Below are 13,692 nucleotides of genomic sequence, written 5' to 3'. Positions count from 1 at the left end.
CTGCATCGTCCTTCCCTCTTTGTGCTGTTCGGCAGAGTGCAGTATGCTCGTCCAATTATCTGAACTCTCGCTTACTGGCAAGACCTGCTTGGTCACCGGCGGAGCCGGCGGGCTGGGCAAGGCCATTGCGACCAAGTTTCTCGCGGCTGGCGCAAACGTGGTTATCTGCGATGTCAACGAGAAGCGACTACAGCAGACTTCGGTAGAACTTGGGGAAACCGGTCGATTGAAAGCTATCAAGGCGGACATTTCCTCTGCGAGCGCGGTTCAGACCCTCTTTGACGAGATCATCGCGGACTTTAAGAAGCTCGACATCTTAGTCAACAATGCTGGAATCATGGACAGGTTTGATCCCGTGGGAGATCTCGATGAGGCACTGTGGGATAAGGTGATTGCCGTGAACCTCACAGCCCCGTTTCTGCTCAGCAAACTAGCTGTGCGGAATATGTCGGAGCAGCCTACCACTGATGGATGCATCGTCAACATCGTCTCTGTAGCCGGCAAGGCTGGCTGGGCAGCGGGTATGTTCTCCGACAGCCAGTGTATTCCTATTGCTAACTTTACGTAGGCGCAGCATACACAGCGAGCAAGCACGGTCTTGTCGGGTTGACTAAGAACACGGCCTCCTTCTACGGTAACAAGGGCATCCGGTGCAATGCGCTCATGCTGGGCGGCATGAACACTAACATCACCGACGCCTTCCACGCCGGCATCAACCTGGAGGGCAAAGACAAAGCCGTGGAGATCCTAAATGCCACCAAAGCGCCCTTGTGCGAGATCGACGATGTAGCGGACATGTGCCTGTCCCTGACCTGCGGCAGGGGCTCGAAACTGGTCAACGGCGCCCTTATCCCCGTTGACAATGGCTGGACGGGTATTGTCGGATAAATTCAATCTCATGTATATTCGATTCGATTTATCTATTCCTCTCTTCCTAATAGACCTGCTGTCCTCCCACCTCAACAATGCATATACTCCAACGCCCCCGCCTCGTTCTGAATACACTCTCCCAGATTCACACTCGCAGACTGCACACTCCCATGCCGGTCATTCAGCTGCGCATGCAACATCGGCTTCCCCTCCCCGCCTTCCAACGCAAGATGCACCTGCGAAGCGCTGTCCGCGAACGAGTCCCCGCCCCAGACAAACTTCCCTAAACCCATACCCTTAGCATCACGCTATCCGCGCTGCACCGCGCAGCGCACCAAGTCACGCTGGTACCATGGTGGGCTTACCATTATTATTCCCCAGGCAATCATTCAGATCGATCTCGGAGAAGGACCAGGTGCCGTCGGGCCGTTTGCAGCGACTGCTGAGGATGTGTTTGTTTTTGAGGACGATGGTGTCGGAGCTGGTGTGGAAGCCGCGGAGGGACATTCTGGTGCTTTCAGGTCTTTTGGGTTTCTCTCTGGGGGGGTTTCGGGTTGGTGGTGAGGGTCGAGGTGTATATAGGTCTGACGGGTTGGCCACATTCGTCATGCTGGGCGAATGTTGATATCAGGGTGGTTTGGGGGGTTCCCTGGGATGGTTGGGTTCATTCCGTGGTACTACAGGTGAGAGGGTTAGCTTTAATTTATCGAATAGAAGTATTTCTTGAAGGAAGTTAAGGAAGTTATCAGTTCGATGGATGTTATGGATATGGGTTCTTGTTGGTGAACGTCCTACAGCTACTGTAAGGTATACGCGGATTACTTCGCCACTATCTTACCAAAACTCTTAGGATTATACAGCAAGCTACCCTTGATCCTGGATAGCTTCGGACTCTCCTAGTATCGACTATCGAGTGATTTGAGCGAGCCAGGAACCGACAGCTGTGCTGCGTGCGTCCTGCAATCTGGCTAAATGGCTGCTATGTACCCCGCTCAAACTTCGCACTACCCGCGACTGCAGTAGTGTGTTATAGTGCTTGCTTCATTGGCGGATTGAACACGGACCTGTTTACGCGAGAGGCAGGGGACTGTCTGGCTTTCCAGTTTCCTGTTTCCTGCGCAAGTGAAACCGGAGCATGATGGATGATGACCAGCCATTATCGGAGATAGGATATAAACAACTGGCTAAGTCCGGTGAGAGCAGATGGTATATCATCAGTCTGCAGGCTCGTTCGTGTAGAAGCCACAAGCACAAAGTTACTAATTCATTGCTCAGAGATGAAATACGTCCAGCTTGGATCAAGCGGGCTCCGCGTCTCCCCCGTCTGCGTGGGCTGCATGAGCTACGGCAGCCCCGAGAAACGCTTCGACTGGGCAATGGGCGAAGAAGACGCGCTCCCCGTGCTGGACCACGCCTACCGATCGGGCCTCAACTTCTTCGACACGGCCAACGTCTACTCGAACGGCGACTCGGAGGTGATTCTCGGCAAGGCGATCAAAAAGTACAACTGGCGGCGCGAGAACATCGTCATCGCGACCAAGGTGTGGGCGCCTGTCGGTCGCGGCAAGGATTATCCTCTCTTTATGTCGAACGAGGAGCGCGACAATGCCGGCTACGTGAACGAGTACGGGCTCAGCCGGAAGCACATCTTCGATAGTATCGAGGCGAGTCTGAAGAGGCTGGATCTGCCGTATGTTGATCTGCTGCAGATCCACCGGTTTGATCCCAGCACGCCTGTGAAGGAGACGATGGAGGCGCTGCATGATGTGGTCAAGTCGGGCAAGGTGCGGTATATCGGGGCTTCGTCGATGTGGGCGCACCAGCTGCTGGAGTATCAGTATACGGCGCGGATGAACGGGTGGACCGAGTTCATCTCCATGCAGAATCTGCATAACCCTATCTACCGGGAGGAGGAGCGGGAGATGGTTCCTGCGTGCGCTAAGTTCGGGATGGGTGCGATTCCGTGGAGTCCGCTTGCGATGGGATTTTTGACCCGGCCGTGGAAGGCGTTTGAGGAAACTACGCGAGGGAGATCGCTGAATGGCAAACTAATGGGCCACGCGTTTACCGAGACGGACAAACAGATCAGCGAGAAGATAGAGGAGATTGCCAGCAACCGCGGTGTGTCAATGGCCATAGTGAGCCTTGCGTGGTCGCTGTCGAAGCCGTTCATTACTGCGCCGATTGTGGGATTGAGCAAGAAGGAGAGAGTGGACGAGGCGATTCAGGCGATCGAGTTCAAGCTCACGGAGGAGGAAATCAAGAGTATTGATGATCTCTATCAACCGAAAAAGGTTATAGGCCACCACTAGTTCCCAAGCCGAATGTCTTGCTATCATAGACCAGATGTGTCCCATCTTCCAATAACATAATGCCAAAGAATCATCTAGCTCATCCCTGGTCACATAGACTATCACAATCATCCTAGGATAACCGGTCAATAATATGACTCAAGGACCAGGGTATCGCGCACATGTCAGCACCTGCAGTAAGCACCCGTTCAACTGCAGTATGCAGTGGAAATTCCACAATCCCTGGAGCCAAACCCATTCCAGATCCCAGACGGCTGTCTAGAGCCCTGAGTCCCAAGTGAATCACTTGCAAGGTCCCTGCTACAAGGAGGGATACTATGAGTGCTCAGCCGGCCGCAGCAGTCACCACACCCACTAGGTCATGCGAGAACCCGTCCAGAAATCAAATCAGGATGACTGGCCGGTATGATGTTCCGGATTCTGCAGAACCCGGATGAGATCGTGCTAAAATAGAAAGATGCGGCACGGGACTGTGTGGATGCGAGACGCGCAAATATCTTGCATTGCCCTCCCTCCTTTGCACGGCTTAGCTTTGCTCGAACGGCTCTGTGGCTGTGATTGAGTTGATAGAATCTGGGAAGAGAGCAGCGGATTGGCGCGTTCAGAAGGCTGTAGCTGGCTGTAGCTACGCAGGGGATTTCCCAGCCATGAAGGTTGAGGGTCGAATTGATTACCAATCACACTCATTGTTCAGCGAGTAGGTAGATATCCATTAGGTTGCACTTGGACTTAGTTTCGTTGTGCGGTATCACTTTCTAGGGCATGCTGTGGCGATAAACCATCATGGTCATTGCTCTCTTTCAGATACTTGGAACAGACTTCCGCTCATGACTATTGGATCTTATTTGAAATCTAATGCACTAGATGACGAACGGACTAAGTGCGAGTCGCCCATTACCCAAACAAATGCCAGGAAAATCCCAAAGTCCGAACTTTGAGGACGTTCAGGTGGTGGTGGTGATGGTGGATCATGATGTGACGGTGGTGGACGAGTCGGCTGATCGCCTGGTGGATGATTTACCCTTGGTGATCCGAACAATAATATCCTTGACCAAAAGGGAATCGTCTTCGAAAAAGCAAATATCAATCCCCTTCCCTGACTTCCATTGAGTCAGGCAGTTGACGTTGTCGATAGAAGTGATTTGACTGGATTCTCCAATCGCTTGTATGAAGTGAGATTTTGTCAGCAATGAATGGAGTGTTCAAGGACTGACTCTAGCATAAGGATGGAAACCTCATACCGGCACTAGCAGTACTCAACCCTGTCTATACTCATCGTTCTATTCATTCAGCATTGTATTCACTGCTCCTTGCCCACCTACCTTCAGAAAGTAGGTCTCAATTAGTACTAATAAGAGGCGTAGCCAGCACTGCCAGTCTGCCAGTCATCATCGCTGTTGACCCCGGCAGATCGACCATGTCCCACTATCGGTCTCTAGGCTTCTTTGATGGTGGGAAACGGTTTCAATTCATGTCCAGATGCAGTAAATCCACAGCCATCCAGCTGTCCAGCATAATTCTCAAGTGAAGTTCCATACTCACTCCTACTGTGATGCTGATTGTGATGACTGCCTCTGCCTTGTTTTTCCCACACCTTTTTTTTTAGCTCAGTGAGTAGGGTTCGGGGTCATCCGCTGCTTGCGCGTGTGGTTACAATGCTCCTTTATCTGCGAAACTTGGTGAATGGTGTAGACAAATCCCGATGCTCCCAAAGGCAACCGCTTAGCTTTTAAGGATGGAGCTCACCCCGTCTCGTTGGCTCAGACTGTTGTTGAATTGTCAGACCTTGCCACTGCTGAGACTTTTCTTTCTTTCTGTCCTTCCTAGCGAGCCCAAGTTGACTAAGCCCCTCATTCGTCGACTTGCATCTGACCGTCGTACGACCTAATATGCGTCGTCTGTGTTATGCTACTTCTACCTACCTAACTTGCCTCTACCTTTCCTCTTCTTCCTAACAAGTACTGACAACGGATCTTCAACGTCTTTTGCACATCACTTTGGCCTCAAAACCGCTCGTCTTCCTGACAGGTCGTCATTGATCACTCACTCAAACAACATTTTTTTCAAGCCACAAATTTCCTGGGCTGCGTCATCGGATGGTTTTTAATTTGACTGTCTTCCTATTTTCGGTTCGTACGGCAAGCAAAAATAGGTAGCGCCCGTCAGATCCTCGCCAAGTCAGAAACCAATCAGCTCCCAGGCTAAGGGGGGTAGCCTGGGTAAAGCAATCCACGGTCACCGTTGCCAGGATCTCTTGACTCAGGCCTGCAATCATGTCGCAGGTGAGTGAGATATGTCTTCTGCATGCACTGTACTGTACTTGCCTTGGGACCCCCTTTCTGCCTTTTCTGTTTCTTGCGAGAGGGCAGAGGGCAGGCATGTCCCTGTTCTTTTGCTTTACCCCTTGCGCGGTGGACACTGGACTGGGCAAAGAGTGGGGCAAAATGCACCAATACCCGGGGTTCAGCGGGTGGTACCATGGGCTGTAGCCGTACCGTACCGTACCATACCTGCCCCTCCCGCCCTCTCAATTCTTTTGCTATTTTGCGTTGTCGTACCCGCAGCTCCCTCCATGACGCCATGTCACGACTTGTTTTTGTGTCAGATATTTTTGTTGACTCTCTTTGCTATCTTTGCTACAATCTGATTTTTCTTCGATCGCTTCCCCGCAAAATGATGAAGTTGATGGGATCCCTTTCCCTCATACTGAGCATCGAGCCCTCCTGCTTCTCTCTACCTTAGTAAAATCGTGTTTGTGGCTGTTGCTGCATCTGAGAAGAAACGGGGCACCATCTCGATGCCCGTTCCTGTGCCTGGTTCCGTTCTTCCTTGTTGTCATCTCTCTCCACTTACCCAGTCGGGCAAGCAGGCTGATGTGGGCTCATCTCTTCCGCGGCCAGGGACAGAATTATCCTCGCCTAAGAAGAAAAAGGATAAAAGCCTCAATGGCGGCCTCTCCACCGTCCTCCTTCTCGGCCTCTTCCGCCTCCTCCTCTCCTCTCTATCCGTCCTCCTGCAGCTCAATCCATTCCCCCCCGTTGCTCAGCAGTAAGTGATTGTCCGTTTGATTCATCAGAGACACTCCATACCCTCTGCGTCTGAGTTCAAGCGCATTCCCGCGGTCAATCCGTCCGACCATACAGATGCCTCTTTTCCCCCTCTTCTCCACCTCTCTCACCACCAATCTCCCCTCCTAGCGGACTATCCATTGCTCTCATTGGCATTGCCGCATTATTAGATGCCAGCCGTCCGCTCGTTTCATCTTATCCCTTGATTGATTTGTCTACTTCCCCCCTTTTGTTGGCACCGTCGACACAGTCTCCACCCAACACGTGTGGCATGTCTGGTCATTGGCACTGATCGCGTGCTCTTAGCCAATCTCTCGCCGTCCTCCTGGTCACCCTCCCATCGGCCATCAACTGCTTCTGCCCGAGATCAACTGGAAAGCTTAATCGCCAAGCACGGTCACCCCACTCGAGTCTCACTGTCGTCCTTGCGTGACTTGACAGCGACCTCGTCCACATATAATCCACCATCGCCGCTGTCTCCTCGTTCGCCTGCCTCAGATATTTCGGAACTACCTGATACTCTCATCCTCAGTCGTTCCACCTCGCGTCCAATTCCCATACCAAAGCCGCCGAGCAGTCCTTACGATACAGATCTGCCCGTCACCCCGTTGACAGGGCGTTTTGAAAAGGATTACTTCCCGCAGTCTGACCAGTCCACCAAGACTTGGAGGAACCGCGAGAGTGTGCCCCGGCTGGACAGTGACCGCTACCGCCGCCGTTCATACCAACAGCCATCATCCAGAATGCGTTCTGATAGCTCCTCGTTCTACTCGCCAGTCATGTCGCCCAGCATGTCACCTTCAACCCGCTCCGCATCTCCACAGCCAACACGCTCCCGTCCTCACAACTCCGCCAAGTCGGTGCCAGCCTTCCATCTCGGCAGCCTGCCTCGGTTCCATCCCGCTGTCTACCAGCCCTCGAACAACTCCCAGAGTTTGGCCGCACAGCCTCCGTCGCCCCGCCAATCTCGGCAGCAGTCGCACTGGACGTCGTCCAGCTCCCGTGACACGCTGAGGCAATACAGAGAATTGGTGGAAAGCGTCACTCTCTCCAGGGCACCCTCTCGACCGCTCTCACCGAGTCCCTCTGCCCCAAGGCTGGACCCTTTGCGCAGCCCGGGACCTGTGACTCCATTGGCTCTGGAGGAGACCGGAGGCTACTTGACCATCGGTGCAACGAGTTCAGACTTTTCTTCGAGCGACTCTCAAAGCTCCAGCGCTGCGCCAGATCTGATCGAGAAGCTCATCGCTCGAGAAGCCGACAGGGCTCGTCAAAAGTCGCGAAAGAGCTCCCAGGGTTGGTGATCAGTGCTGTCCCTCTTTTGTGAACGCCGTCTTTCACTTCCCGGCCGACTATCCGGGATGTAAGCTTCCCTCTTTTTCTTTCTTTCTTTCTTTTTTTTTTTTTTTCCAACTTTTCCTTTTATCCCAAGTCCGTCAGATGAGCTCTTACATGAGAGCTCAATTAAGCCTGTATTATTTTGTGTTCATTTTATACCCCATACAGCCTTGATTTACTGCTTTTGTCACCTTGTGGCACCCAGACCCGCTCTTCTTTCTTCTGTCGCCTATAACACTCGCACACGGCCAGATCAAATTGTCCTGCTTGACTCGAAAACGATGTTCAAATTCGTTCAAACAGAGAGCGCTTAGAATTTCTTATTGCTACCTCTGTCTTAGTACCTTGGCTCCGACGGATTGCGGGGAACTTGCTTCTGCTCTGTATTTACATATTGTGTCCTGAAAGGACGAATTATTGCCGGATCGGTCAATTGTTAGAGAATCTCAGACTGCCACTTGGCTTAAGATTTTGTTTTAATGACTCCACTGTCCGTCGATCTAGAGTCGACTGTTCAAGACTAGATAGTTAGTTGATACAATCGGCCAACCAAGACCAGAGGCGCTGTCCGGAGCTGGGCAATCTCTCCCCGAAGTCCGAACCACAGATTTGCGGGGCGCAAATCATCCCCATTGGAATTTATAACTTGGTCTCCCTTCCTGCTTGGTCCATTTGATAGTCTGCTCCGGTCTTGCGACGGGCAATCGAAAGATAGTTCCATCCTATCGCGGCACGGAATCGATCGAAACCTCCATTCCGTCATTCATTCCTTGAGCAGAGCACCGCGCTCGATGAGACACCGATCGATCGATAGCTTCCCCATACGCCGAATCTCCGATACCGCCTCGGATTTTGAATATTGTCCCTCGCAATTATCAGTCGCATCACCACACATTGCACCCTGTCAGCGCGAACTGTCTCCGGGGAATCAAAAGTGCGAGATAGATGTCGTCAATGCAAGCGTCGCTTTCGCCGGTAGACGCAGCGGTCCCCGGCGATATGGCCAGCGGAAGCCAGAGCGCAGCCGGTGCGTCGGTTCCGACGGAGAAGAAGAGTAACTATAAGGGATTCGTAGCGGGGGTGTTTTCGGGGATTGCGAAGTTGAGTGGTATGTCCTTCCTCCTTTCCCCTTTGGGTAGGACGTTTTTTGTTGGTGAAGTTCAGGGCTGAGCTGATATCCGTTTTATGGTGTAGTTGGGCATCCGTATGTGACGTGACCACTCATATTACAGTGTTCTACGACTGATGGGCTTGTGTGCAGTTTCGATACGGTAAAGGTGCGATTACAGACGAGCAAGGATAGGCATTTCAAGGGGCCGTTGGACTGTGTGCTACAGACGGTACGGAAGGAGGGGGTGAGTGGACTGTACAAGGGAGCCACGCCGCCGCTGGTCGGTTGGATGGTTATGGACTCTGTGTGAGTATCTTCGTCGTTGATGGATACGATGCGCGATTCGGGTCTGATTCGTGGGATAGCATGCTCGGTTCCCTGACGCTGTACCGACGACTACTGCTCGAGAATGTCTTTTCGAACCCCGCTATCCGGTCTCTTACGCCGTTTGCGAGCTATCAACCTGATCCCAAAACGCTTCCTAGTTTCGGGCATGGGATAGCTGGTATCCTGGCCGGTACGACCGTCAGTTTCATAGCGGCTCCGGTGGAGCACATCAAGGCGCGGCTGCAGATTCAGTATGCGGCGGATAAGTCGAAGCGAATGTACAGCGGGCCGGTCGATTGTTTACAAAAGCTTGTGAGTCATTGAGAAGTCGAGAGGGTGTTGGGAGGAACGTTGGCTGACCGCAGCATAGCTGCGCACTCACGGTATCGCAGGGTTGTACCGCGGCCTCTGCGCGACAATCTTCTTCCGATCGTTCTTCTTCTTCTGGTGGGGATCCTACGACGTCCTGACGCGATGGATGAGAGACAACACCGCGATGTCGGCACCAGCAATCAATTTCTGGGCTGGGGGCATATCGGCACAGATTTTCTGGTTGACCTCGTACCCGTCCGATGTGGTCAAGCAGCGACTGATGACGGACCCGATGGGTGGAGCGCTGGGTGACGGGGAAAGAAAGTTCCGCCGGTGGAAAGATGCTGCCAGGGCGGTATATCAAGAGCGAGGATGGAGAGGGTACTGGAGGGGTTTCGTGCCCTGTTTCTTACGAGCATTCCCGGCGAATGCGATGGCCTTGGTTGCATTTGAGGGTGTGATGCGGTCGCTGCCGTGAGCCTGATGTAATCAGGCAATCAGGCCCAACGAACAATAATAGACTAGATGACCTTTTGTATATAGCATAAAGAGATACCAAAAGCCAATCGGCAACGAACATAGTGTGTCGTTTATAGCCAGATGATCAGTGCTGGAGGTGCAACGGTGGAGGTCAGCTTGACTGCAACATTTCCGCATTCAGCATACTTTCGCGCAGGAACAGACATTTCGGCTCTGTTCCACATTTCATCTTCGAGACAAACGCTTTTTGACGCTCATTGGCTAGTTGTGGGATCAGACATCGACCAGTCTGAGGGAGATTGCGCTGCGATTCTGCAAAGTCGGTCCGCGTGTTCTTTTCCGGCTGCAACGCAGTGAGGTCAGAGCCAGCGGTCATAGCCCAGACCATCGCTTCATCTTCTCATCATCACCGGCTCCCGTCCCTCGTTTACTCTGCCAGCAGGATTACCTCGAAATCTAACCTGTCCATCGTCAATTCCGCTATGTCGGGGCGCAGGTCGAGAATTGAATTCATTGCTGGCTAAGTACTATCTCCCTGTGCCCACATCTCCGCCAGTCCAGATCTTCCGACTTGTCCTCATCAAGATCGCCAATTTGAACAGCCAGCTCGCATCCTCGTCACCAACTCAACCATACCGATTTCTGCTTCCCCCTCGCTCGTTTCCACCGGTCGATACGGCCAGAAATGGCCGTTGCCCGCACAATGCGACGCACGAACCCAATCACTCTCCTCCTTGCGGCCATACTGGCGTTTGGATTCGTCATCTTCCTGCTCTCCCCTTCGCCTTCCTCTGCCTCCCCCGTTGGAGCGGGCTCCGCCGCCTCCTCCTCCTCCCAGCAACGCCGCGAAGAGGACGCCGCCGAAAACCCCCTCTCACCCCCGACAAAACCTTTCCTCAAATCCCAACCCGTCCGCCACAATGGCCAAAAGGCCCCTCCCCCGGTCGTCCAGTACGACCTGAACCGACTCACCAGCACCAGCAACTCAGCCGCCAACGGCGAACGAATCCTGATCCTCACGCCGATGGCCCGCTTCGTCCCGGAGTACTGGAACAACGTGGTGAAACTGACCTACCCGCACGAGCTCATCTCGCTCGGGTTCATCATCCCCAAGAACAAAGACGGCAATGCGGCCCTGGCCGCACTAGAAGACGCCATCGGCAAGACGCAGTCCGGACCCGTCGACAAGCGGTTCGCGAGCATCTCCATCCTCCGCCAGGACTTCGAGCCGCCCCTGCAGTCGCAGGACGAGAAGGAGCGGCACAAGATAGCGAACCAGAAGGCGCGCCGGGAGTCGATGAGCCGCGCCCGGAACAGTCTGCTGTTTACGACGCTTGGCCCCGCCACGGCGTGGGTTCTCTGGCTCGATGCGGATATCGTCGAGACGCCGCCGAGCTTGATTGAGGACCTCACGGAGCACGATTACCCCGTCCTCGTGCCGAACTGCTATCAGCGGTACTACAACTCCGAGAAGAAGAAGATGGATGTCCGGCCGTACGATTACAACTCGTGGATCGATAGTAGTACGGCGCAGAGTATGGCGGCGGAGATGGGGCCCGATGAGATCCTGCTCGAGGGTTACGCCGAGATGCCGACCTACCGGACGCTGATGGCTCTCCTGGCTGATACGATGAATCCGAACCCGAAGAAGGTCATCGAGCTGGACGGGGTGGGTGGCACGGCGCTTATGGTTAAGGCGGAGGTTCACCGTGACGGCGCGATGTTCCCTGCCTTCCCCTTCTACCACCTGGTCGAAACGGAAGGTTTCGCGAAGATGGCGAAGCGGCTGGGGTACTCCGTGTATGGCCTGCCGGATTATTTTGTCAGTTGCCTTTCCCCTGGAAGACGCGGGGGATGCTAATGATTCTTGCAGGTATACCACCAAAACGAGTGATGCAGTTTCCTTGGGACGATGTTATACTAGACCTTTCTTGCCTTTTCGGTTTCGTCGACGCAATACGCGTTTACATCCATCGAGCGCGCTCTGCGCGACTTTCGTCACTATTTAGGATAAAATCTTTCAGATCTCATCTGGTGGATGGAGTTTTGGCGCCAGCATTATGGCATGCGGAGTCGGCAGGTCTTTATATTGGTTATCTAGATGAAAGAGCTAGATCATTTTCAAGCAATTTTACTCTCTGGCCGGGTATTCATCGACTGCTCGATGCTCGGTATATCTACATCCTTTCAAGTACTTTTAATTCTTATCACTTATGTCTCCGTCAAGTATATCCGTATACAATGCCGCAGCTGCCACACCTTGTAGATCACCACCTCAATCCCAGGAGATACTGCATAGCAGAACGTGTTAGTTCAATGCTGACAACAAGCCGGAATCCAATACTCACGCAAGCATAATCCCCGCCCCGACAGCAACAGCCAAAAACTGCACAATCGTCTTCTTGATCTCGACTGTCTTGTCCTTGCCCGTCTCGAGCAATTCCGGGATGACCGACACAGTCCCGACGTAGAGGAACGTCCCTGCAGTAAAAGGCAGGAGCATATCGCCCCAGGTGAGACTCGTCCCCAGCAGCCCGGCGGATGCCTCCGTCACACCACCAGCCGCCGTACCGTGCCCGCCTCCCAACTCCTGGATCGCGATCCCGATGAATGTACCAAGGAACGCACCGATGGCGGTGACGAACTGCGCGCCCATGGCCTTGCGCTTGGAGAAGCCGGACTGGATGAGGAGGGCGAAGTCGCCGACTTCGTGGGGGATTTCGTGGAAGAAGACAGCGACGGTTGTGGTTGCGCCGATGGTGGGGGAGGCGTAGAAGGAGGAGGACATTGCCAGGCCGTCGGTGATGTTGTGGGTGAAGTCGGCGATGAGGTTGAGGTAGCCGCCTAGTTTGACGCTGGGGTTGATTTCTTTCTCGTCTTCTGGTTCTTGCTTGGTGGCGGGGGTGGAGCGGTCGGGTTTGCGCTTGCGGAGCTCGGTGTTGGCGGTGCTAGTGGTGGAGCTGGTGGTTGTGCCGTGGGAGGAGCTGTCGGTGTGTGCGTGCGAGTGAGCGTGGGAGTGGTCGTGTCCTTCGCCTCCTGTTGCGATGCGGAGGGCCTTGTCCATGGCCACAAAGGTGAAGAAGCCGACCATGATGCCTAGTCCGAGGAGGAGATTCCTGTTGGGTTCGACCATGACGAAGCGCACGTGCTCCGGGGAGTCCTCGCCTAGGAAGATCTCGGGGAGAAGATGAAACAAGGTGTCACCTAAAAGCCCTCCGACGGCGAAGGCGACCATGACGGACAAAGATGAGGGGTCGATGTTCGGTGGGCATAGTGCCAGGAGGAAGTCTGTAGCTGTTAGATCTGGGCACGGTAATGACATGGTTCCTGGAAGCGAGCATACTGGGAGGTCCAGAGATGTACACAGTAGCCAGGATGGCATTGACCGCGGGACTGCCTGGAAAGAGGATCGCAAAGAGCCTCGACATCAAACTGGCTGTTGGTGGGCTGGTCGCACGCTTGTGCTCATTGAGAGCTTCCACAAGTGGGCATTCCTGAGGAAGTCAGCCTCTATTACTGATCGCAAACAATCACAAATGACTAGAAGCTTGAGGCGCAATTACCTGCAATTTGTCTTCGATCTCGGCTACGGAAAGGTCGCCCACCGGGATCTTGTTTCCACTGTCAACAGTCGCAGCCGCCAGCACAGTGAATAAGAGAAGACCAGCGACGAGAGCGAGGCCGGTCCTGCGCGCAGGAGAGGAGAAATTGAGTGTCATCGCTTTCGTGAGATTCTGAACTGCAGCAAGAGCGATTGGACAGAGATACTCGAGGATAATTCCCTGATTAAGGGTGTACGGAGTAAGATATGTAGATATCAGACAGCTCGTTATCAGTGGAGCTAATGTCGGCAAACACGCCAAGCCTTCAGATG

General features: G+C 53.6%; 5 protein-coding genes across 5 annotated transcripts; 4 read left to right on the top strand and 1 right to left on the bottom strand.

Moving 5' to 3' along the window:
* Window positions 1–43: 43 nt before the first annotated feature.
* CDV56_108467 (uncharacterized protein) lies at window positions 44–3,182 on the top strand (the record flags this gene model as incomplete). The annotated part of the gene is made up of 5 exons (XM_026762086.1): window positions 44–521; window positions 569–874; window positions 942–1,118; window positions 1,172–1,423; window positions 2,146–3,182. The coding sequence occupies 5 exons, from the start codon at window positions 44–46 to the stop codon at window positions 3,180–3,182; spliced, it is 2,250 nt and encodes a 749-aa protein (XP_026616250.1).
* A 3,238-nt stretch (window positions 3,183–6,420) lies between these two features.
* CDV56_108355 (uncharacterized protein) lies at window positions 6,421–7,554 on the top strand (the record flags this gene model as incomplete). Its single annotated transcript, XM_026761974.1, has 2 exons — window positions 6,421–6,437; window positions 6,501–7,554. 2 exons carry the CDS (start codon window positions 6,421–6,423, stop codon window positions 7,552–7,554), a joined length of 1,071 nt encoding a protein of 356 aa, XP_026616249.1.
* A 988-nt stretch (window positions 7,555–8,542) lies between these two features.
* On the top strand, window positions 8,543–9,816 carry CDV56_108301 (putative mitochondrial carrier protein; the record flags this gene model as incomplete). Its single annotated transcript, XM_026761920.1, has 5 exons — window positions 8,543–8,696; window positions 8,783–8,792; window positions 8,850–9,005; window positions 9,065–9,338; window positions 9,397–9,816. The coding sequence occupies 5 exons, from the start codon at window positions 8,543–8,545 to the stop codon at window positions 9,814–9,816; spliced, it is 1,014 nt and encodes a 337-aa protein (XP_026616248.1).
* A 687-nt stretch (window positions 9,817–10,503) lies between these two features.
* Window positions 10,504–11,679, top strand: CDV56_108248 (mannosyltransferase complex subunit MNN9; the record flags this gene model as incomplete). Its single annotated transcript, XM_026761867.1, has 1 exon — window positions 10,504–11,679. The coding sequence occupies one exon, from the start codon at window positions 10,504–10,506 to the stop codon at window positions 11,677–11,679; it is 1,176 nt and encodes a 391-aa protein (XP_026616247.1).
* Window positions 11,680–12,162: 483 nt separating this feature from the next.
* On the bottom strand, window positions 12,163–13,537 carry CDV56_108193 (Zn(2+) transporter YKE4; the record flags this gene model as incomplete). Its single annotated transcript, XM_026761812.1, has 3 exons — window positions 12,163–13,106; window positions 13,162–13,312; window positions 13,382–13,537. 3 exons carry the CDS (start codon window positions 13,535–13,537, stop codon window positions 12,163–12,165), a joined length of 1,251 nt encoding a protein of 416 aa, XP_026616246.1.
* Between the last annotated feature and the right edge of the window lie 155 nt (window positions 13,538–13,692).

This window comes from Aspergillus thermomutatus (genome assembly GCF_002237265.1).
Source record: "Aspergillus thermomutatus strain HMR AF 39 chromosome Unknown NODE_46, whole genome shotgun sequence".
NCBI classification, from domain to species: domain Eukaryota; kingdom Fungi; phylum Ascomycota; class Eurotiomycetes; order Eurotiales; family Aspergillaceae; genus Aspergillus; species Aspergillus thermomutatus.
Note: the sequence above shows the minus strand (reverse complement) of the source record. Positions and strands in the feature narration are given on the sequence as shown.